This window comes from Vicugna pacos, chromosome 32, assembly GCF_048564905.1.
Source record: "Vicugna pacos chromosome 32, VicPac4, whole genome shotgun sequence".
In the NCBI taxonomy this organism is placed as follows: Eukaryota; Metazoa; Chordata; class Mammalia; order Artiodactyla; family Camelidae; genus Vicugna; species Vicugna pacos.
The window spans coordinates 2,319,771-2,342,926 of record NC_133018.1 but is presented as its reverse complement, the minus strand read 5'-3'; the positions used below and the strand labels follow the sequence as shown (position 1 = coordinate 2,342,926).

General features: G+C 58.4%; 2 protein-coding genes across 2 annotated transcripts in view; one reads left to right on the top strand and one right to left on the bottom strand.

Annotated features, from left to right (window-relative positions):
• Window positions 1-23,156, bottom strand: part of PI4KA (phosphatidylinositol 4-kinase alpha) — a 74,734-nt gene that overhangs the window by 20,886 nt on the left and 30,692 nt on the right. The window contains exons 18-27 of the mRNA XM_072953382.1: window positions 22,413-22,581; window positions 20,911-20,961; window positions 6,744-6,852; window positions 6,367-6,503; window positions 6,073-6,206; window positions 5,663-5,745; window positions 2,381-2,451; window positions 2,184-2,308; window positions 1,019-1,100; window positions 780-863 (exon numbers count right to left, since the gene is read on the bottom strand). Coding sequence (XP_072809483.1) covers window positions 780-863; window positions 1,019-1,100; window positions 2,184-2,308; window positions 2,381-2,451; window positions 5,663-5,745; window positions 6,073-6,206; window positions 6,367-6,503; window positions 6,744-6,852; window positions 20,911-20,961; window positions 22,413-22,581 — 1,045 coding nt within the window. The remainder of the gene's footprint in view (window positions 1-779; window positions 864-1,018; window positions 1,101-2,183; window positions 2,309-2,380; window positions 2,452-5,662; window positions 5,746-6,072; window positions 6,207-6,366; window positions 6,504-6,743; window positions 6,853-20,910; window positions 20,962-22,412; window positions 22,582-23,156) is intronic.
• Window positions 9,202-18,386, top strand: SERPIND1 (serpin family D member 1). The gene is made up of 5 exons (XM_015251898.3): window positions 9,202-9,335; window positions 11,383-12,257; window positions 14,719-14,992; window positions 16,161-16,305; window positions 16,845-18,386. The coding sequence occupies exons 2-5, from the start codon at window positions 11,393-11,395 to the stop codon at window positions 17,034-17,036; spliced, it is 1,476 nt and encodes a 491-aa protein (XP_015107384.1). The 5' UTR covers window positions 9,202-9,335; window positions 11,383-11,392; the 3' UTR covers window positions 17,037-18,386.

The following is a 23,156-nucleotide window of genomic DNA, read 5'->3' as shown; positions in this document are numbered from 1 at the left end:
ACATGGCCTACCTGTCAGTGCCTCCCAACTGCCGCCAGCCAGCTGCCCCTGGGGTCAGTTACCCCGAGGGCTAAGTTGTGTCCCTGGAGCCGTGCTGAAGCTCTAACCCCAGCATCTCAAATCATGACTGTGTTTAAAGAACAAAGAATCTTTAAAGAGGTGATTACGGTCAAGTGGGGTAGTGAGAGTGGCCCTGATCAACGTGACAGCCTTACAAGAGGACGTGATTAGGACACAGTCCTGCACAGAGGGACCACCACATGGGGGTACAGGACAGGGCGCCATCAACAGACCACAGAGAGGAACCAGCCCTGACAACACCTTGACCTCAGACCTCCAGCCTTCAGGACGAGGAAGGGCTAGACCTTTGCTGTTTCATCCATCACGCTGAGGACCTTGCCACAGTGGCCCAGCAAGCTAACACTGTGACCGTCGTCACCAGGGCTCCTGTGGGGAGGGGAGGTGCCAAGTCTGGGATGTGGGCCAGCCCTAGGCTATGGTCTGAGCCTAGATTCAATCTGCCGCAGTGAGGGCTCTGTGTCAGACCCACTCAGCACATCCTCCTTCCCTGGGGCTGTCTGCTTGGCTGAGACCCACATGCAGCACAAAGCCCAAGTTGTGGGGCCTGCCCAGCACAGCAGGAGCCAGAGCACCTCTGAGCAGCCAAGCACTGGACACTCACACAGCTTTGAGACACCATAAACCGCCAGGCAGCTGAGAACTGCCTAGCAGCCAAACCAGGAAGCGAGAGGATAGACCAAGTTGGGGGGGTTGCCTACCTCCCGGGCCTCGTAGGTGTCAGGGACGGTGATGCGGTACGGGGCATCGGGGATGTCGTAGTAGGGCTGGTCCTTGTGAATGTCCTGCAAGCACACAGTCCATCTTCCAGCTGCCCTCCTGGAGCCGTTCTGTGAGCAGGGCCTGCCTCCCAAACCCACTACAGACACTGACTGGAAAATGCCCCATGGGGACCTGTACCCCCACCTCCGCTTGTGGTGGGAATTAGCCTGACACTCACGGCATTCAGTGACAGGGACAGTGTCTGCAGGATGTCCAGCATGGTCTTCAGCACCGTCCCGCTCCAGAGCAAGTGGGGGAACCTGCACCCAGAGCCCCTACTTAGGGCCCAGGAGCCGGCTCCCCGAGGAACTATGCTCCTTAAACCCTGCCTCCCGCTGCCCAGCAAGGGGCGGAGGCCAGGAGGCCCCCAGGTGGGTGCCCAGTGGGAAGCGCTCCCCAGGCCCTGCCAGGCCCTCCTCATGGCAGACACAGCCCCAAGTGACCACTCCAGCCCAACCCTGCTGTCCTGGTCACACACGGGCCAGGCCCCTCCCTTGTCCCCAAGCAGGGCTTCTCCGGCCCTCACATCAAAGCTCCTCAGGAAAACAGCAGTACAGGTGACCCCTGAACAACACGGGTGGGGGCACCAACCCCCGCTCATACAGCCCAAGTGTAACTTACAATTGGCCGCCGTTTCCACGGTTCCACACCCGCGGGTTGGGAACCACTGCAGTATTTACCACTGATAACACCCCACATTGCTCAAGGGTCACCTATATCTGCAGGACACCTGGGGTACAGAGAAGAAGCTGCTCGGAGCGTGGTGGCCACAGGCCAAGGAGAGCAGGACGCATGGTTGGGACATGCTGTGGCCCCTCGGAGGCGCGGCTCAGACACGCTGCGTGAGTGTCTGCAGCTCCAGGGACACCCTGAGGAGCTGTGGGTAGGCCCAACAGCCTCTAGCTTTCACGCTCCCAGGAGGCTGCCCAGCCCACTTTGAGGGCCGGCATCTGTGGGGGACATCCCATAAGTCTGCCGTTGCTCCAGTGCAGCAAGGAGAGCCAATGTGGAGCTGGCTCAGGGTGGGCTCGCCTCCTCCCGAGGGGCCTGGGAGATACCGGTTCCCCTGGGGGCCTCTGGCCAGGCTCTGGGCTGGGACAGTGGCAGACTCAACACCCAATGTAAATAACACTGACAGCTCAGAACAGGAAACGTTTTGTGCCACTGAACTCTCACTGGCTGGCACCCTGTGGAGGCTGCACTGCCCTTGGAGGGCCGTAACTGGCTCCACTTTTCTCTGTACTGAGAACGCAAGGAGGACACACCCCCTGCGGCCCAGGTCTACACGTGCACACATGCGCACACACATAGCAGCAGCAGCAGCAGTAGGGAAGAGGGCTCACTTGTCTACCAGACCAGACAGGTACTTGTCGGCTACCCTCCGGATCCTCTTGTGGATGTGGTTGAAATTCACCAGCAGGAACTGGGCATGCCGCTCCAGCTCCTCCTCGTTCTCCTTGGTCTTGGCCTGCATTGGGAAGAGACAGGTAGCAGGCACCCCGAGGTGCTGGCAGGCACGCGGGGCTCCCACAAGGCTTACTTTATCTGCCATCATGTTCAGGAAGGCATCGAACACTTTGTCCGCGACAGCGATCACGCACTGCATCATCCCTGAAATGGGAGGCCGGCTGTCAGTGGGCAGGGACCCACCCTGGCTGCTCTCCAGATTTACAGAGTGAGCATGGGGTCCCACATGTCGCCCCAGCCTCCCCAACGTCACATGTCATCTGCAGTGACACAGCACTGCCACCTGGACTCCAGCCTTTCTCTGGTTCCCCTGTCTCCTGCCAAGTCCCCTTCTGTCCCAGGACCCAGCCCAGGACACCAGGTGGCATCAGCTCAGCACCTCCTCGCCACCCCCCGCCAGGTCTGCATTGATGTCTCCAGCTGTTCTGGTCTTTCCGGCCTCTTCTGAGGAGCACAGGCACTTTGTACGATGTCCCCCACTGGGGCCTGTGTGGTGCCGGCTCCTGCGTGGACCAAGCTCGTGGTATTTCAGCAACATGCCCTTCCAGTCGCACGTTGTCAGGGTGTAGTCAGTACCTCCTGGCCCTGGGCACGCAGTGCCGGGATACCTCCCAGGTTCCTACTGTCCCCTCCCTGACTCCACCCTTAGAAGCCAGGCCTTGAGTCCAGCCCCAGCTCCGGGCAGAGGCCGGGAGCAGCACCTCCTGGAGAGAATCTGCGGACGCAGGTGGAAACCAACCGTGACCAGCAGACCCTCGGAGGTTGTGCAGATACCCCATCTCCTAAAATTCACTGAGCTGGGGCAACGGGCTCTGGTGTGGCAAGCGGAGTCCTGCAAGGAGGGTCTGTCCCCGAGGCCGACAGTCAGGTGAGTAGGGTTTGTGAATCCTATTTACTTGGCTGTTCTCAGGCTGGCTCCTGTGACCTGTGACAACCACGTATGTTCTTTCCTCGTCTGACTGGCACAACCCTACTGTCCAGCACTGAGGGTGCCCCGCACTCATCCTGTACTCTCTCTGGGAATAAGATCTAGGAACGGGGCATACGCGCGGCCCCCGGGGCACAGAGCCAACTTGAAGAAGCCACAGCACAGTGAGAACTTCGGTGCGGTCGAAAGAACCGCAGGAAACACGTCCTCGGCGAGGGTGGCGAGTGGCCAGCAGAGGGCGCTCCGGAGCCCCCACCCGTGGTCGGCCTGCCCGGCCCCGCGGGAATCTCCCCGCAGGAGCGCCCAGGAACCCGGGCAGGCCTCTAGGGAAGCAGCTGCTCACAGTCCCTCAGCTGATTTCTCAAGTGGCTTCTCCAATAATTGATTTTTCCACTGAAGGGGAAAAGAGTCCGATAAGGATCTGGGGGTTGGTTCCTCCCTGGTGGGGACGAGCTTCTCTGGGGAGGACGGACTCCCCGCGGCCCACAGCGCTTATATTCATCTGAACGTACTCATCTCGGAATTAGCATGCAGCAGTCCTCGAAATATTTACCCACACCGCTAATCAGCATTCACGGACCCAGCAAATCAGCAAAGTTTGTTAAAAAAAAAAAAACCCTTCATCCACAGGCCTTTAGAGGACAGATGAGGGAACTGTGTAAAAACAACAAAGCTGTTCAGACGGGGAGTGTCTGTAGGAACGAGTGCATCAAGGCCAGGACATTCCAGAAGGCGTGACTCCAAAACATGCCTTCAAGAACAGTAAACACACTGTCCCGCTGAATCTGAAAAGCCAACTCTTTTTGCCATCAATAAAAACAGTTATTTGTTTAAAAAGAGTAACAATTTCGTGAATAATTCCTTCTTAACATTTTAGGAACTAGTTTCTTAAGTTTTTGGGGGGCGGGAGGTAATTAAGTTTATTTATTATTATTATGTTTTATTTAATGGAGGTACTGGGGATAGAACCCATGACCTCGTGCACGCTAGGCATGTGCTCTACCACTGAGCTATACCCTCCCCCTCTACCGTGAGAAAACCTGAAATGATTGCTAATACTGTTTGTTGGAATAAATGCATTATTAAAGTGAAATATATTTAAAAATCTGTGGATCAAGCACACTAAATTTCCTCAAATATTTAAGCACAATTATAAACTTAGTCACAAGTCTTCTAAGCATTTAATTAAAGCACAGGCCTAACATTTCAGAGTCCTTTCAGGTTTTAAATACCTTATAAATCAGCACACACCCCGACACAATGACACTGAACCTCACCAGTGTTCTTGTGCTAAAATGGGCAAATGGTGCCTGCACAGTGCATTTAACGTTTCTTTTTCACTGCCTCCATTTTAACATCCCTGTGTGTTTTAATTCCAAATCTTATCTTGGGTTTGCCTCACTAGGGTTACTGTAACAGCAACATTTTGAAACCAGATGAGAGTTTAATGGTCTTTCTGTCCTGAGTGTGGTCCTTGTGACAGGCCCCCCTGAAGCCCTGTGAGCTCAGGGTCTGAGGACATTTGCACCTGGGGACTTGCGAGTCTTTGTGTTTCACACAGACTTATTTTGTATTTCAAAACTTCCCCAGGAAAGGAGGATGTGGCCCCCACGTCCTGACCTGCTGGCCTGGCCTGATGGAAATGCGGGTGGGAAGGAGGTGGGGTCTCCTCGTGGCTAGCAGGAGGGAGCCCCCACAATGAGGAACGGGGCGGTGCCCCACAGCGAGCTCTCTCTCTGCTCTCGGCTAACCAGCACCACTGGCTGCTGCACAGACACCTCTGCACCTGCTGGGTGCCCTTCCTGCCTGGGCACTGAGACCCAATGGTGGGCACCTGGCCTCTCCCTGGATGTGTGGCTCTTTCCTGCTGTTCCCTCTTTACATGAGAGAAACAGCTACACATCTCCACAAATAGAGGAGAAAACACTGCATACGTGTGTGCATGTATAAATATAAAATGCACACATGAGATACAGAAATGTATCTCCCAGTGTATTTAGTTATATATGTTCTAAGATATTTTCCCTTCTTTTAAGCAAAATAATAAAAAATACTGCACCCATGTGCGTATTATGGCCATCTGTCTGCTGGGAGCCCTGAAGCCTGGTTCTCAGTCCCCCAGCTGTAGACATTGGAAAAGAAGGGCTGGGCCTTGGTCATGAAGACGCCCAGGGCCTGTCCAGCAGAGAACAGCACAAGGGACTGAAATCGGGGGCCACAGGGAATCTGTGCACAGATGCAGGGCCCCCCACAGCAGAGGCAGAGCCAGCGAGAGGACTTTTTAAGATTATGTGTTTTTATCCTGATCTTCCCAGGGTGGGACAAAGCTTCATAACAGTGCTGTCTCCACAGAGAGAGAAAATTGGGCCCAGCAGCCCTTCTCACAGTGGGAAAGCTCGCTCACAGGGACGCGTGCCATCCACTCACCAGACTTGTCCTTCTGAATGGCTTTATCCTCAAAGTAGCAGAACATCACCTGGAAGCGGTCGGGATCTGTGGAGCGCAGAACCCTGGCAAGAGAACAGCCCCGGAGGAAAGGTGAGGCCCCAGGCCCTCCCACCAGACATGCTCCTGCCCAGGCAGGCTGGCGAGGCCGTGAGGACAGACGGTCCCACGCCTACGTCCCAGCCATCCCCCGCTGACCACAGGTCTCGTGGGTTCCAACAGCATCAGCTGAGTGTCCAGCGATGGGAGCCTATAACAGGCAGCCGCCAACCTGAGAGGCAATGCTCCCTGTGCCCAGTGTGCGTGTCCGGGGAGGACCTGAGCAGGGCCCCACCCGTGCAAGGTGCGCAGCTGTAAGAGAAGCCCGAGCACGGGAGAGGAGGGGCTGCTACCTCATGCACTCCAGTCGGTACACGGACAGCAGGTAGGTAGACATGGCGAAGTCCAGCTTGCTGATGAGGGCGGTCACCTCGGGGGCTGGGTCCAGCAGGTTGACCACGGTGGCACGGAGCTCGCTCAGCTCAGCCTGCAGGGCGAACACGGGGCTCACATGGGCCAGGGTGGGGGCGGCCCCCTGGGATACGAACCCGAGGGCCAGGCAGGTGAGCAAGCACTTGGCAGGCCCGGCTCTCACTGCTCAGGAGACCCTGCCCCGCACTACCCGTCCCGGCAGATGAGGTCCTTACGGGGGTGACCGTGTCATTCTTCATGGCTGAGTTGTACTGGAGGACAGACCGCAGAGGCTCTTTGCTGGGAAAGGTGAGCAGGGGGGACTTGGTGGCTATTTCACAGACACCCTCGTACCACTCCTCTGGCCAGAGTCCTGCAAGAGAGCACAGCTCGTGGGCTGCCTCCAGCTCACAGGCTCTGGAGTAGCGGGCCCTTTGCTTGAGGTAACTGTCCCCAAAATGGGGTGCAGACATCAGCCCGTCTCCTACCCTAGGCAGGCTTTCCTAAGGCAGGTGGTGTCCTCAGAGCCCTAGCCCACTCCAGGAACACTGCAGACACCTGGGCACAGCTACCACCAGTCACCTCCATCGCTCTCTGCCCGGTCTTCCCCTACCTGACCCCTCCACGGCGAACCCCATCAGCACAGAGTACAGCCAGAAGTCCCGGAAGAGCTTCTGCAGCCGCGGCTTCGCTTCCTTGATGGGCGGCAACCGTCGGGTGAGCTGACCAGCCAAGGAGAGGTGGAAAAAAGGACCTTATTTGTATATGAAACTCTGAAGCCTGGAGTCATGAGACCGAGGCTTCTCCAAGTTGCCTCTCAGAGAAGCCGGTGGGCCGGCTGCGCAGGGACCAGCCCTCTGGGCAAGCTCCCCGTGCACACTCCTTCAGAGGGAAAAGTCCATAGAGTGTCCAGCGTGCACAGCAGGCACCGTGCTGGGGGGAGAAGCCTGGCTGCCTCGTCAGGGCAGGAGGCAGACCACCGTCCCAGGGCTCCCTGGTCTGGATGTTCCCCAGGACTGTGGGGCAAAGGCTGAGGCAGGAAGAGACAGGAGGTCTGGGGAACGTGCGAGTGGAAAAGTGGCTGCAGTGACCTTGGGCGGGACCCTAGAGTGTGAAGCAGGTGAAAACAGTGTCCCCTGGGGGTGGTGGTAAGGGCTGGAGTCTCTGCGTCCCTGCCCGGACAGTGTCCCACCCGTGTGACAGGGGAGACCCGGCAGGATGAGTGGACCCTCACAGAGCCCCTGGTGGAAGTCAAGCCCCCACTGTGATAACCAACCTGTGTGAGGGGCTCTACAGTCCAGACACTTAGGATCCATGAGTGCCAAGCATGTCTGGCTAGGGCCAGGGGGCCAGGGGGCCAGGGGATGCCTACGGCTGCGGGAGGGGCGGGCAGAGCCGGGTGGGCAGGTAGGGCTATAAATCAATACAATGCTTTCTGGAGAGCAGTTTGGAAATGTGCATCCAAAAACTAAATATCCCCAACATTTTACCTAAAGTGCCATCTCCAGGAATCTATCAGAAAAGTACCTGATTTAGGCACAAAAATATAACATTTGTGATAACAGCAATATAAACAGAAAACACTGTAAGTCTACCTGAAAAGGACATTTAAATAAAGCATATTAAAAATCATATCTTTAAAGAACATTTGGTAACACAAGTAAAGTTTATAACGTGTTAAGTGAAAAAAATGTAAAATATATGAATACCATATAGATTTACACACGCATAGAAAAAGAAGGAGGAAAAACTGCCACGTGTTCACAATTATTTCTGGGTGGCTGGGGTGGCAGGACTTTCCAGCTTCTTCCTGGAGGCTGTCTGCACATTTGAGGGTCCTGCTGCAGACCTGCAGTCATAGGGAGGCCAGTGGAGGCTGGGGCCCAGGGAGCCGTGGGCAGGTGCCGAGGATGGGGAGGAGCGCAGGGCCGGGGAGAAGCCCGGAGCTCCCGGCCTGCCAGTGGGCCCAGGACGGCGGGGCTGGGGAGAAGGGCTAGGGGCCCGGCTCTGGGGTGCAGGCGCCAGGTCACTGCCTCTCACTGGCTGGGTCTCTGTAACTGTCACAGGCACCTCTGCCGGGGGTGTAGCCCTGCCCTCTGTCCAGGAAGAACACGAGCGGATGCGGGGAGAAGGGTCGGGGCGCCCAGGTCCGAGGGAACAAGATGGAGATCGGGGAGAGGTGGGCAGTGCCCCCAGAAGCCAGGACACAGGGAGGTCACACGGGCACAAGGGCATCGGTGCCGAAGACCGCATGCCCCTGACCAGAGTTCCTGGGCGCTAAACCAGCCCCACAGCCATGCTTCCCTGAACATGACGACCGCCCTGACATGCCAGACTCCCCAGGCCCCTCCATGTGACACATCTGCAGACCCCACCCCGGCCCGCTCTCATTTCAGAAGGTCTCCGGGGACAACCCTGCCAGACATGCTGGGGAATAGAGATCAGGAGGCAGCTCTGCGATGCAGTGCTCCCCCACAAGCCAGGGTGTTCTGACAGCAACGCTTAAATCATGAGGCCAAAAACAAACTGAAACTGAAAACGATTCCAGCCCCCAGGCCCCTGGGGCGGATGTGTGGGTGGGAAGCATTGTCCGGGACACAGAGAACCCCCCAATGCGGGCGGCCCAGGCCTTGGCTCCCAAGAAGACCTGTCGGAGCGGACGTGAGGGTGGGAAGCACCGCCCATGACATGTGACCCCCACGTGTGGACAGCCAGGGCCTGGGCCCCCGTGAAGACCTGCTGGGGCAGACGTGAGGGTGGGAAGCACCGCCCGGGACACAGTGACCCCCGTGCTGTCTCTGCCTCTGCCCACAGAGGAACAGGCTCACGGGATGATGCCCTGGGCCAGGTCAGAAGCTGCGACCACTTAGGGGAAGAGAGGCCTCCACTCCCAGGGGAGCATGAGAACCGCCACCCCGATATAGTCTGGCCCCAGAGCTGACGGGGGGGGCTCCAGAGGTGTGTCCACACGGCGATGGTCACGCCTCCAGCACCAACATGACTGACAACAACATGACTCCAACACAAGTCACCCAGCAGTGATCAAAGTCACAGCAGGGCTTTGTGCTGACGAAGCTGGCTGAGCACTGTTTGATCTGGGACGTATTTACTTTGGAAAACACAGTGCAGCACCAAAGTTCACGCTGCAGCCCCCACGACCTCAGCCGATTCCAGCCCTGCAAAACCGCTTCTCAGGAACCCAGAGGTGAGTCGGTTTCTAACGTTTCTGCTGATTGTGAATTCCTATTTGCAGCGGTTAGGGGTGGGTGACTGGTTTGTATCTTCATCAGACTGCACATTCAAACGCTTTCTGTGTTATGTTAGAAAGGGGACATGGTTTTCTTTTTAACCTGCTGGTAGTAGTGTTCTGTTGGCTACACGGGTGGGGCAGGAGGCAGACCCAGGAGAGAAGCGCGGGACTCCGGTACAGGATGTGGATGGGAGGGACAACAGTGCCGGATGAGTGTGAGGATATCCTTTTCTGGGAGAACTCAAATGGCTTGGGAAGACCACACACATGCATATGTACGTGTGCAGGGACCTGGTGAACCTGGAGAAGCGGGTTGGGGGCTGCTCTCCATGGTCCTCTGTCAACTCTTCTGCGAGTCTGAAGTTACTTCTACCTAAAAAGCTCTCCCAGCTTCTCTCCTGTCACACCTGCTCTGTCTGGGCCTAGAGACAGCAGGCAGGAGGGGCCTAACGGCCCAACCCTGCTCCGTGCAAGCAGCACGACAAAGTGCCACGGCAAACCACCAGGAAAACAAAACCCTGAACCGTTTACCTTTAAGAATTGCTGCTTCTCTGCAAAGACAGCAGTGTGGACTTAAACAGCCTAGCAGTAATTTTAAAGTCTCACTTGATTTCTGCCATACTAAGTGACAGAACCACAGGAAGGATCACTGCTCGGATCCCTAATTTTAAGCCACAGGAAATATGGGGAGTGCATTCAGCTTCCCCTGATGAGGGGAAAATGAAAACTATTTTGGGCTTTTCATCATCGAATGAAGGAACAGGGTACTAGAAGCTTCAAATTCACTGTCTGAACACAGAAGAAAAGCATCAAAGTGTCCCCTCCGCCTTCTGACCTGGTCCCAGACTCCCTTCTCCTGACACTCACTCACTCAGGTTGGGGGTTCACAACCTCCTTTTCTCTGAGAGGGACACTCGCATCAAGCTGCCTGCTTTCCTCCTGCCTGGCTTCCTCAGCTGTCTTCCCGAAGCTTCCGAGCCCAGTTCACTAGGAACCTGCCCACTTCCACTTGCAGCCACGCACCTGAGAACCTGTCTCAGTCACATGCTGGGGGAGCAGGGGGGACGGGGCAGGACAAGACAACAGACACTTCAAAGTCAGGAGCCACATGACTTTCTCTCTCCAGAATGCGCACAAGTCTCTCAGTGATGAGGGCCACGTTAGAGCTGAGTATCTTACGGGTACAGCAGGGGCTGGTGCTCCGGGGCAAACAGGCAGAGCCCTCATGTGGGGAGGGGCTCACCGGTTCCCATCCAGCCACGGGCACAGCGCCTGGGGTGTAAAAACACTGGGAGGAGGAAGTTAAGTTGCAAAAAATTCCTTGTCCAGCGCCTGGTGCTCAGCAGAGGCCCTGCCGAGTCACTGCCGTCAACAGCGACTGAGAGCAGTTCCACGGGGTATCTGTGCAGTCAGCCCACCTTCAGGCCAAACAAGTCAAATATTTACCTAACAGGGGCCGGGAACTCTGACCTGGCCTGGAAGGGAAGCAGGTATTCTGGGCCTCAAAGGTCTAACAGGAGAGGGTCACACAAACAAAAAACTCAACAAGACACTATCCTCTTTGGGAGGTGATCAGAAGGGGCTGCTCCCAGCACAGAAGGCGAGCCCAGCCCAGTTTCGGGCCCCACCAGCCTGACCAGTGTCCTCACAAGCCACGCGTCACTGCACACCAGCCCCCAGACAGCTGGAGGGCCCCGAGTGCCGCCAGGCCTAGTATGCTGTGTGCAGAAGAGGGACAGGGTTGGGTGAATGACTGAAAAGACTCCCCAGGACCCCTGAGCCTCAGGATTCCGGACAGCTACAGTTCTGCACAGCTTTCAAGAAAGGGTTCTGACCTGGGGCCCAGGGTCCTTCAGGCAAGCGCCTGTTTCTCTTCACCAGATCCTGAAGTGGTGAGGGACTGGTGCCTGAGGCACCCTCCTGGGCCACCACTGGGGACCTGGCAGAGGTAGGGGGACTGCCAGGCTGCCTCTCACCATGTCCTGTCCTCCCTCCACTCCAGCTCTGCTGAAATGCAGCGCCCGCTGCACCCCCTCTTTGTGTCTCTCCTCCTGGCATCTGTGTACGGGAGCCACAGCCTGGGGCACCAGCTTGACGACGGAGGAGAGGCCCCCCAGTGGGGGCAGCTGAAGGGCAAAAACTTGAGCCAGCCCGTCCTCCCCGCTGACTTCCACAGGGAGAACACAGTCACCAATGACTGGATCGCGGACGGGGAGGAGGATGAGGACTACCTGGACCTGGAGAAGGTCCTGGGGGAGGACGACGACTACATCGACATCGTGGATGCAGCCCCACCCACTGACCCCGCCGCCAGCGCCGCCAGCGCCCTCCTGCTCTTCCCGGGCAAGAGCCGCATCCAGAGGCTGAACGTCCTCAACGCCCAGTTTGCCTTCGACCTGTACCGGGCGCTGAAGGAGCAGGCCAGTGCCTCAGACAACGTCTTCCTGGCGCCCGTGGGCATCTCGGTGGCCATGGGCATGATCTCCCTGGGCCTGCGGGGGCGGACCCACGAGCAGGTGCACGCTGCCCTGCACTTCACTGACTTCGTCAATGCCAGCAGCAAGTACGAGCTGGCCACCGTCCACAACCTCTTCCGGAAGCTGACCCACCGCCTCTTCAGGAGGAACTTCGGGTACACGCTGCGCTCTGTCAACGATCTGTACGTCCAGCAGCAGTTTCCCGTCCGGGACGACTTCAGAACCCAAGTCAGGCAGTACTACTTTGCCGAGGTCCAGGTGGCCGACTTCTCGGATCCGGCCTTCATCTCGAAGACCAACCACCACATTTCTAAGCTCACCAAAGGCCTCATCAGAGATGCCCTGGAGAACATAGACCCCACCACCCAGATGATGGTCCTGAACTGCATCTACTTCAAAGGTAAGAACCGATGTCACAGCCTCAGCACGAGCTCACAGCACCGCTCCCAGCACGCAGGCACACCCAACATTCTACCTCAATTTACTCAGGAAACCAAGATACCAGGTCAGCTCACAGGGACTGGGAAGATCTCGGTGAGGGGACAGGAGCAGCTGACACTCAAAAATTCTGCACTTTTCACTCACATGAGTCTTCAGCACGGCCTTGTGAGGCCTGCACTGTCATCCGTACCATGTCCTGCAAACAGCAGGGAAACGGAGATGCTGGGAAGGGGCAGGGCCAAGCTCGCCCAGGCAGGCGTGTCCAGCACCCTGGTGACTTAGGATAACTCAGAATCCGTCTCAGCATTGGGCCAGCTTGGATTTGAGGTTTTTTCGTTTTCTTTCCCGGTGACTTTACTGATCGCTGGAGTAAGAACAAAAGGCTAGAAACAAGCTCAGCTCAAGGAACTGGCACCAACCCCACCCCACCCTGTCTCTGCAGGTGGGGGTGGGGAAACCAACTCCTACTTCTAGAGCAACTGTTCTGGGCCAGGCACCATGGCACATCTTAAGGAGGACTTCCCTGCAACAACACACATGCATGCAGCGTCCCTAGGATGCCAGAAATAAACAGATGTGGATTTGTAGAAACCAGACCTCACTTTTAAGGAGCCCTCAGCGGGACCTGAGCCAGGAGAGACCTTCACCTCACTCTACCTGCCCAGACCGCTGAGGGCAGCCACGAGGAGTGGGTCGCAGCACACCAGGTCTGGTGACAGGCAACCACTGTCCTCTCTGCCACCAAGAACTAGTGGGCACTGGCCAGGTCAGTCCCGAGGCCTGGGAGGCCACACTTCCCTGCAGGTCCGCTCCAGTGCCATGCACATTAGCCTAGAGGCCCGTTCCTGGAGGTGGCTGTGGGGTGGCGAGGCCAGAGCCCCCACCTGCCAGGACACCTGCTCTGGGCCACAGCCTCCACCTGCCAGAACACCACTCTGTGCCTTAGCCGAGGGCCCTGGTGCCATAATACTGCCTCTAGTCAATGCAGGGTTAGAAGCCAAGAAGGCTGGAGTAGGGTGCAGGCTGAGCCGGACCCCAGGGTCCCCCCAACACCAGGCAGAAGGCCAGCCTTGGGCAGGCCCAAGGCAGAGGCTCCAACAGGCCTGTACCAGACACACGTGACGCACTTGGTCAACACACACGTGTCCTTTATCACTGGCTGGCGGGACAAGTGTGGGAATGAAAACTGGGTTGAGAACTGGCCTCATCAGTCTGACCCGGGTTCTCACCTCTGTTGTGGGGCGACAGCAGCTGCCCTGATGGGGCTGGGCAGCACCACCACCCAGGGCGGTGCGTCGCTCGGTGCAGCGTGGCACAAGGCCAGATGCTACAGGCTAAGTAGATCTGATGTGGCCGGTGACGCTTATGAGCAATTAAGCCCCGTTCAGGGATGACCATGACAGTCAGGGAAGACATCTGGGCAGCACTGAAGCCCTTAGCCCTACCAGCCTGGGGACACCCCAACTCCAAGGGCCTCTGCCCAAGGTTGGGTGTTCAGAGTAGGCAGGGACCTGGCAGCAAGCCACCTGTGCAGTTTATAATCTCCCAACCCGGGAGCCAGGGCCACACCAGAGGGGAGGGGCACTGGAGTGGAGCCGGCAGTTGGGGATGAACAGCCAGCAGCAGCCGGGCAAGCCCAGACACTCATCAAAAGAGATGCAATTTTAAGCTCTAGCTCCCAAATTTCTGTCATCACTTTCATTTTAATTTCAGATGTTATGACAACCCTGTAAAGCACAGGGAAACAGAAGATGTCAGAAGGGGAGAGCCCAGAGTGCGTGGGGAAGGGGGGGAAGGGGGCGTCTGCCCCTCTGCCCTGGGCGGGTATCAGGAGACATTCGGGGTCGTCATGACCTGGGGGATGGGGAGGCCAGGATTGAGGGACACCGCACAGGCAAAGGACAGCCCTATAAGGACAAATCCAGCCCAAACACCGACAAACCCAGTCCTCACAGGTGGCGTTCTCATCCCTAGTCAGACGCACCTGCTCCCGTGGACAAAGCGCTGCCCCCGAATCCAGAGTGAAGGTGGTGAGGGCAGTATCCCGCCCATCACCCTAGAGTCGCAGAGTGAGGGACGAAACCCAGTCCAGGCCAGCAGGAGTGCGAAGCCACTCGTCCCACAGCGGGGAAGGAGAGGCCCAGGCAAGGCAGTGACCTGCCAGCATCAACGTGCTAGTGTCAGGATCTAACTCAGAACTTGTGCCGGTCTGTTCACACCCTTCCTACAAGCCTCTAAAACTGTGTTCTCAACATGTGGCTCTTGGACGGCAGCCTCAGTAGCACCAGGGAACTGGTTAGAAACACAAAGTCCTGGCCCAAACCCCACCTGCGGGACCAGACTGTGGGGGTGGGCCGTGCAGGCTGCTAGCCCTCCAGGAGAGCGTGTGAATAAAAGCCCCATTCCTGCTGACTTTACAGGATCCTGGGTGAATAAATTCCCCGTGGAGATGACACACAACCACAACTTCCGGCTGAATGAGCGAGAGGTGGTCAAGGTGCCCATGATGCAGACCAAGGGGGCCTTCCTGGTGGCTAGCGACCAGGAGCTGGACTGTGACATCCTGCAGCTGGAGTATGTCGGGGGCATAAGCATGCTGGTCGTGGTCCCACACAAGCTGTCTGGGATGAAGGCCCTCGAGGCCCAGCTGACGCCCCAGGTGGTGGAGAGATGGCAGAAAAGCATGACAAACAGGTACCTGGGGGTGGCCGGTCACTCTAGGGAAAGGGACCCTCACTCCGGCCACTGCTAACTCTGCCCAGACTCCCCACGCCTGCTCTCCAAAGACAGCTCAGAAGTGGGGCAGGGACCCCCAGCTCTGCCACACACCTGCCCACCTGCCCTGGCTCCCCAGGGCCGCTCACTGTGGGAAGAAACAGAACCCCTCACCGCCCCATCCTCTCAACCCCGAGGGCGTGGGCGTGACATTCATGGTGTCCCCATTAGTTCTCACACCGGTGTGAGAACCACAGGTGTTCCCATGTACCAAGGTCATGGCTGGGCCGGGGCAGGTCTGACCAGATCTGGCCAGGCCCGGGTTAGGAAGTGAAGCTGGCTTAGGTCTCATTCTGAGGCAAGAACACAGAGAAATGTGACCAAGATAGAAACAGGCTCCAGGACACAGGTCAGCCCAGTAGACACTCAGCCATCAAGCCCTGTCTCTCTGTCCCTAAAAATGTCCCTCTGTACCTGCCTCCCTCCCAACCTCACTGCCCACAACCTTAGCCCTGACTCAGGGGCCTACCCAGCCTGCCTACCCACTGCTCAGCCCACCTGCTCCGCCGGACAGCACCTCAAGCTCCCTCCGCCTGTGGACTGTGGACCCCGGCCTACAGGGTGCAGTCCTGCTCTACTCCCCCTCCTTGCCTCCCTTCTCTGGAGCCCCTGTGCTCCAGCCAGACCACAGCCTCAGCCCCCTACCCCGGCCTCGTCTCCCAGGCACATGAACCCCTCCTCCTGGACGGTTCATCACTTAGACGTTAATGGACCGTCTTTTCGTCTTGCTGCTTCACACTTGGGCATCTTGACTTCCCAGAGAGAGAGCAAGCTCTTGGAAAGGAGGTGCGTTTGGCATCTTCACCCCGGGGCTGCTGGCCGCTACAGCTGCTGTCTGTGCAGGCAGGTTCTGACAGTGCTCAGCGCTGTCCAGGAAACGGAGCGTTCTTTAATAAGTGCACTGACCTGCACTCCAACTCCATAACTGATAAAATAAGAAATGCCTGAAAGCAGGGACCCGAACTAGTGAATCACGTCAGATGCCTTTGACCTATAAGCCAATGAAAGCTCTGCCACTCCCGGAGGGCAGAATGATGCCTCCAGAACCTGTACTTCAGTCAGCCAGGCCCATTCCTTCCCTGACCAGGACGCGAGAGGTGCTCCTGCCTAAGTTCAAGCTGGAGAAGGACTACAACCTGGTGGAGGCCCTGCGGTCCGCAGGGGTCACAGCGCTGTTTGACAGGAACAGCAACATGACGGGGATCTCGGACCAGAGGGTCACCATTGACCTGGTAAGGCCTGCCCTCTGCACCCATCCCCGCCCCCTACCCTGTCCTGGGTCTGCCCCCAGCAGTGCCCCCCGCCCCAGCCGAGCGCGCAGCCTTGGGGTCCGTCCCTCCTGGTGGCACCAGAGGGAGAGCAGGTGCCCCAGTCTGTGACATAGCCACTCCCAGCCTAGCTGGCGATGGCACCCAGCACACGGGAGAGCAGCCTGGCCCAGGGACATGCAGACCCTGGCCTCTCTTTCTCTGGCAGCAGCCCCAGAGCGTGAGCAGGTAGGGGGTCCCTGGCCGTGGTCTTGCTCACAAGACATGCACGGTGCACAGCCCCTGGGGGCCATGGCATAGGAGAAAGACAGCTGTTCACACAGCACAGCCTCCCCTTAGCTGCCAGGTGAGCACAGGTTCTCAAGGGTCCTCTGACAAGCTGCGGACTGTGCCTCCCAGAGGGTCTCCCCACCCTTTCCCTGAAGGAGTTGAGATATCACTGCCCCTGCTGCCCCTCTGTCCCTCTGTGCGGGACCTGACGCTCCCCTCTGCCCATGGCACAGTTCAAGCACCGGGGCACCATCACAGTGAACGAGGAGGGCACGCAGGCTGCAGCCGTGACCACCGTGGGCTTCATGCCACTGTCCACCCAGGCCCGCTTCAGTGTCGACCGGCCCTTCCTGTTCCTCGTCTATGAGCAGCGCACCGGCTGCCTGCTCTTCATGGGCAGGGTTGCCAACCCTGCCAAGTCCTAAAGGTGGGGTCTGGGCCCATGGCTGTCCCCCGAAGAGATGTGCTCTGGCGCCGTCTCCCTGGGCTGCTGCTCCCCTTCCCAGAGGCAACTCTGACAGACCAGGCAGCTTGCTGGGATTGGGGTCAGTTCTGCTCCGTGCCCAGAGCTAGCAGCTCCCGGGAGTGGGTGCACCTGGACGGTGTTGGCAACACAGCCCGCACTGACCGACTCTCTCAGCAAAGCCCATCCCCAGGGCCCCAACCCCGCACGTCTGGCTCGGCTACTCAAAGCCCTTCTCAGCCAGGGCTCCTTGGCTGAACACGGAACACAGACCAGAGGGGTGACTGAGCCCCTCCCTGCTGTCTGGAGGGAAGGGGCCCCTGACACTGAAGGGGAGCCCTGGGCCGCACGCTCAGTCCTGTCGAGGCTCAGCTTCCTGAACTGATGCTAAATGTCTCTGCACCTGCTGTCACCTAGCGGCCCCCTGGGGACAACATGCACATGTAGCCATGCCTTCCACCCTAGAGATAAACGTGGCCACTTTCACTGTGTACGATTCTATCTTTTTCAAGCTCAAATAACTAAGAAAGGCCAAATTCAAAACAGCAGGCAACCCAGGGGTGATGGAGGCTGACAGAGTGACCGACAGCAGACACGTTTTTGGCATCGGATGTGCGAGTATCATTGGGTCTGGGGTGGCCCTGGGAATGCCAGTCTCCACGCAGGGCACATGCTTCAGCGTCCACCCTGGATGCGGGGAGATCCTCTGACATATTGTGATAGGTCTGGTTCGAGGAGAAAGGCGACACTGAGGCCTGTATCTTTAGACCCTAATTCCAGGGTAAAACCAGTGGAGTTCAAAGAGGCTGTTCAGGACAAAGGAGCATGGGGGCGGCAGGCCAGGGACACCACAAGCTCTGCGTACACGCCATCTGACTGTGACCCTGCGGCCGTGACTCCAGGGTCCAAGTGCAGGCTGGCCTGACCCCACAGAGGGCAGCTGACCTGGTGAGACCAGCTCAGTCACACGGCCCCCAAGGGGAGCACTGAGTGATCCCCAAAGTGGGGGCCGGGGGTGCCTGCAGGCCCGGGGCCTCATGCCAACCCCAGGCAGTCAACTATTACCACCTCCTTCTCACAGATGGAGAAACAAGGAGAATGTGTAGGGAACGAGGTCTGCCCAGGCCCAAGTCCATCGCTAACCCTTTCCCCTACCCCCTACTTCTTGCACCAGGCCCCACGGCTTACCTCTCGAGCTCCCAGGAATCCTGAGCTTGCCGACCCCCTCGGAAGCCCTCCTCCACCTCGTCAGCACTGTGCTGGTAGGGTCTGGTCCTGCCGCTGCTTTCCAGGCCCCTCCACCCCTCCACGCACACCTCAGAACTCTGCCCTCAGCCTTTCCCACGTCTCCCATGCAGAAGGCACGTGGCCCCGTGCGCAGCCAGCCAGGCCCTCCACCCTGACATCCACCTGGTCCACTCAGCCTGCCCTCGGTCTCTTCAGAAACAGCCAACCCCTGGCCACGGGCAACGCAGTGTCCTCTCGGAGCCCAGGCCTGAGCTGGCTGCCAGGGTTCCATGTCAGGTTCTGGCACTTGGAGGCAAGTTTGTGCCTCAGTTTCCCTGCCTGTAAAGTGAGAACAGTACCCACCTCGCAGGGCTGTGCTAAGGGTTAAGAGAGTTGCTGCCTGGAAGGGTTCAGATCACTGCCTGGGGCTCAGCAAGAGCTGGGGAGAGGCTTCTTGTGACCACCTCCCCCTGCAAGCGCATCCAGCCAAGGGCTCCTAACGGGGGCCTGGCTGGCTTTCTCCCGTCTCTCTTCCTGGGGTTACACACTTGTGATCAGATGCCACCCCCACAAGGAAGAGGACACAGCTCCAAAGGGGTCTAGGACCTATGAGTGTTAGTCCACAAGCCTCCTTTACAGGCACGGAGGGAACAAGCAGCCTGCCCAGGGGCACAAAAGCTGCGAGCGGCCCAGGCGAGCGGCTCTGAGCGGACCGTGTGGGCGCTCCCTGCACTCAGTGACGGTGGGGCAACTGCGTCTCTAAGAAGCTTAGTGAACTAGTGGGTGGACACCCAGCGAAGCAACAGAGTCAGCCAGTCTCTGACAAAGACCACCCAGCCTAGGCAGGAAGGAGCCACTGGGTCACGTGACCCAGCCCCTAACCCCTCGCTCAGGAAGGGCCCCAAGGTCACTGATAAAGGAACCCAAGTTCCTACCCCAGACCCACTGGTATGTACCCAAAACAAAGTAATTCGAGACACCATGTCATCAAAAGATCCAAAACAGATCCCTCTTCTTTTAGAAGGAAAAAAAAAAGTAGGAAAAAGAACAAAATGTAAAACATTACAGCAAACAAAGAGCCCCAGCAGTTGGTCCCTTCCAGGAGGCCCGAGGAGGATGGGACGGAACCCATGATCTCTGCTCTCGGTTGGGCAACAAGGTCAAATGTTTGCTTCCTCCCCCACGACTTAACCATTAACTTTTGCTGACATGACACACTCACCCTGTTCTGTAAAAAAGGTCGCCACAGGGGGGGAAACACCGTGTTTTAAGTACCTTCCGGCCTATCGCTGCCAACAATGCCCCTGCCCCACCCAGCTGGCGTCTCAGGGTCACCCCCACTTTTCCAAAAGCTTTGCAGATGGAGCAGGTGTGGAGAGGCTCAACCCACCCCATGATCCTAAAACCCAAGTTCAAAGATCCTGAAACTGATGACCTTGAGTGCCCCTCAAGTATGCTCCCATCTCCCAGAACCTGCTCTCCGTGGAGCCTGCCCCGGGCTGAGGATTCTGTGCCCCCCACCCTTCCTCCAGGCCAACACAGGGTCCGCGTGCGACAGTGCATCTCAAACCCACTGTGCAAGAACATCAACCGTGACATGGAAATATCTGAGTGTTTATAAATCACCCAGCAGGGTGTTGACAAGAACCCTCAGAGTCCCAGGAGCCCTCAGACTCTCCAAGGACTGTGGGGGCCCTTACCACAGGGGCAAGGTGGGGGGCTCCCAGGGAAGCGTGGGGGGCACGTGGCAGGCCCACCCCCATACACACTCAGGAAGAGGACGCTGTCCGACGCCTGGTCAGGGTCAGGCACTCCCAGGGGCGGGCAGACCAGAGACGGAACACTCCGACATAGCATACAACATCTCAATGAGGAGCCAGTCAGCTACCTCTTTCCCCTGGCCTCGGCCGGCTATACCCGGACCCTATCAGTGCCCAGATTCAGGTGACAAATGCCCACCAGAGTGGGTGCCAAAACCACTGCTGGGACGGGAGAGGGCTCTCCATCCACCTGCCCGGCCTCCCCGCCCCTGGGTCAACCTGCGGCCTGGGGGTCAGCTGCTCTAAAGCTCTATGTGCGGGACACACGAAAGTGCTTGGGAAGCCAACGAGGGGGGCACTGGAGGCTCAACCAGAAGGCAAGTTAAGTGGATGTTTGAGGATCGTGGAAGAAAACTAAACATGACACGGCCTGGCTCAGGACCGGCAGCCGGGGACGCCAGGCCAGGGAGAAGTGACAGGCAGCCCCAGGAGGAGAGGCACAGGCCAAGAAAGGACGAAATGGAGACAGGCTCTCAGCCACCAAGGTAGGGTGCAGGGAGGGGAGGGATGTGGTGCCACCCGGCCCGAGTCAGAGGCCCCAGGGTGGGCGGGAGGAGCACGGTGAGTTCGAGTCCGACCACGAACCTGGGAGCCACGCCCGAGGGACATGAAGCCCCGGTCAGCCCGCCGAGGGGGTTGGGCCGGGCACAGAGGACACAGGAAGGCACGAGGCAGCGGGGCCACAGCAGGCACAGGCCCACTGGACAGTCCCGACAGCCGGGTCCCCGTGGCCTGCTGAGAACACCAGGCAGTGCCCTGGGCTCCGAGATGCTGACTGGGGACACTCACCACAGCGATCACCGGGATGAGGACGCCCAGGTTCCCCGCGCTGCTGGAGGCCTGGAAGAGAGCAGGACAGGGTCACAGGCGGGCGTGTGCGTCCGCACGAGAAGGCCGCCCGGCGCACAGTTACGAGAACTGGACGCCTTCCTCTGAAAGAAACGACGAGCCGGGCGTGTAGCGGCAGGGACAGAACGCCCAGCAGCGGGTGACGGCACAGACCCGGCACCTCTGCGTGGACGCCGCATGCGTCTCCTGGGAAGGCGCCCACCGCCGGCGGTAAGCGGAAGAAGACGGCCTGAGCGTCCGCTCCCACACAGAACCCACCACGCGAAACAGAGACGTTTACGCTAAACGTCTAGGAGGAAGTCTGCAAAGATGTTAACGATGATCATACCTGAGGGGAGCGATTTGGGTGCTTTTCACTTTATCGTTTATACGTTTCTGTACCTTTCCTACAACATACACAGATGTTTTCCAAGTTTAGGGAAATCTGATGGCTACTTAAAAATCGCTAAGTAAACCGTAGTCCAGATGTGGCCACGCGGGGCTGAGACGGGATGGGAGGTACAGAGAAAGGCAGAGGGAGCGGCCCTGGGGCCCGGAGGTGTCCTTGCCACAGCTCCTGGGACCCTCAGATGGATACAGCCTCTGCCTCCTTTGGCACTAAGAGCCCTCTCCCGAGGCTGGAGCCCCTTATCCACTGTGCCAGGAAGGCCTGGTTGTGCAATGCCCAGGAGAAGCCAGTCGCCCAGAAGGTGGTCAGGGCTGGCAGACCAGGGCTGAAGTGGGGCCAAGGGTCTTTGGGCCCTGCCTGCACCAGCCACACCCTCGCCACGGAGTCCTCCACGCTGATGGTTCCACCTTAGACGTCACCTCCCCAGAGGCCTCTGGACCACCGGATGCCCCTCGCCACAATGCCCTGTTCTATGCCCACTGCCTCCTCCCACCGAGTCTGCAGGGGCTGCGCCTTGTCTCTGGTCACCTCCCTGAGCTTTTGTTCTTGGCCCTGGAGGAAGACTGTGGAAGCTGGGGTCAGGGCCGGGGCAGGTCCGACCACCACCTGCTTGTTTACTCCCAGGCAGAGCTGAGCAGGCCCGCAGAGCCCCTGGTGTTCATGTAGTAGGGAAGCTGCAAGTCTGGGGTGGGGGAGTGTGAGGGGAAGACAGGAAGGAGGCAGAGACAAGGACCCACACGACATGTCCAAGGGGAGGCGATGGGATGAGGCTGAACCCGCCTCAACCTCCCCAGTCTATCCCTTTGGAGTTCAAGACCTGACATTCTGTCTGTCCCCATGGATATGTCTCTCTTAGACGGCCAGAGATGAGGCCCCTCTCCTGCTGTCACTATGCTGTGATGACAGCCGCGCCACCCACTCCCCCAGCCTCGTGACAGCCACACAGGGAAGGGCCTGGCGGAGGTGGCCGGTAAGGTCTGATGGGGAAGCCACCCCCTCCCCTGACCCCGCCAGCACGCTGGGAAGGAACCAGGAGGCATGGAGACAGCCCTACCTTCAGGGCAGGCCCCTTCTCGCTGGCCCGCTCACTGGCCCGCTTCCCCTCCAGCCCCAGTTGCACAAATAGCTCCAGCAGGTTCATGAGCAGCTCGTCCACCAGGTGCTCATCCTGAATGTTGGCTGCGATGTTGGCCAGGGCATTGATCACCGCCAATGAGCAGTGCCTGTGGGAGAGAAGGGACACGGCCACAGCGTGGGGCTTCTCTGTCTCCCCGGGCCCAGGAGCTGTGGACAAACACACACCTGAGATGAGCTGGTGGCCAGGGGCTGCACAGCTTATAGGAGCCTGCATGCAAGGACTGGGAAGGTCTCAGGACTTTTCCTTCCAAGGGCCCAGAGCGACCAGGGCTAAGGAAAGACGTGCTGGCTTCCAGGGGACTCTGGTCCCTCCCACAATAGTCACGCTTGGTCTTTACCACCCAGGACACTTCTGCCTAACACCCCACTTCCTCCCCTGGGGGCTGAGGCTAGGGTCAGCTCATGTCAGACTTGCAGGGAGCGCTCAGGGGTCTTGCTGCCCCAAGTACACCTGAATAGAAGCTGACGCCACGAACCCATGGGGCGGCTGGGCTCCAGGCTCCAGGGCCACTGGACCCCGCACTGAGCAGCTCAGGTTTTTAAGCCCCAGTTTCTTCTTGCATCAAGTAATGGTAACAATTTCCTCCCAGTGAGACGTGGGAGGAACCGAACCCTCCCCGTGAAGCACTGAGCACACTGGTCCCAGAAATCACAGCACCCT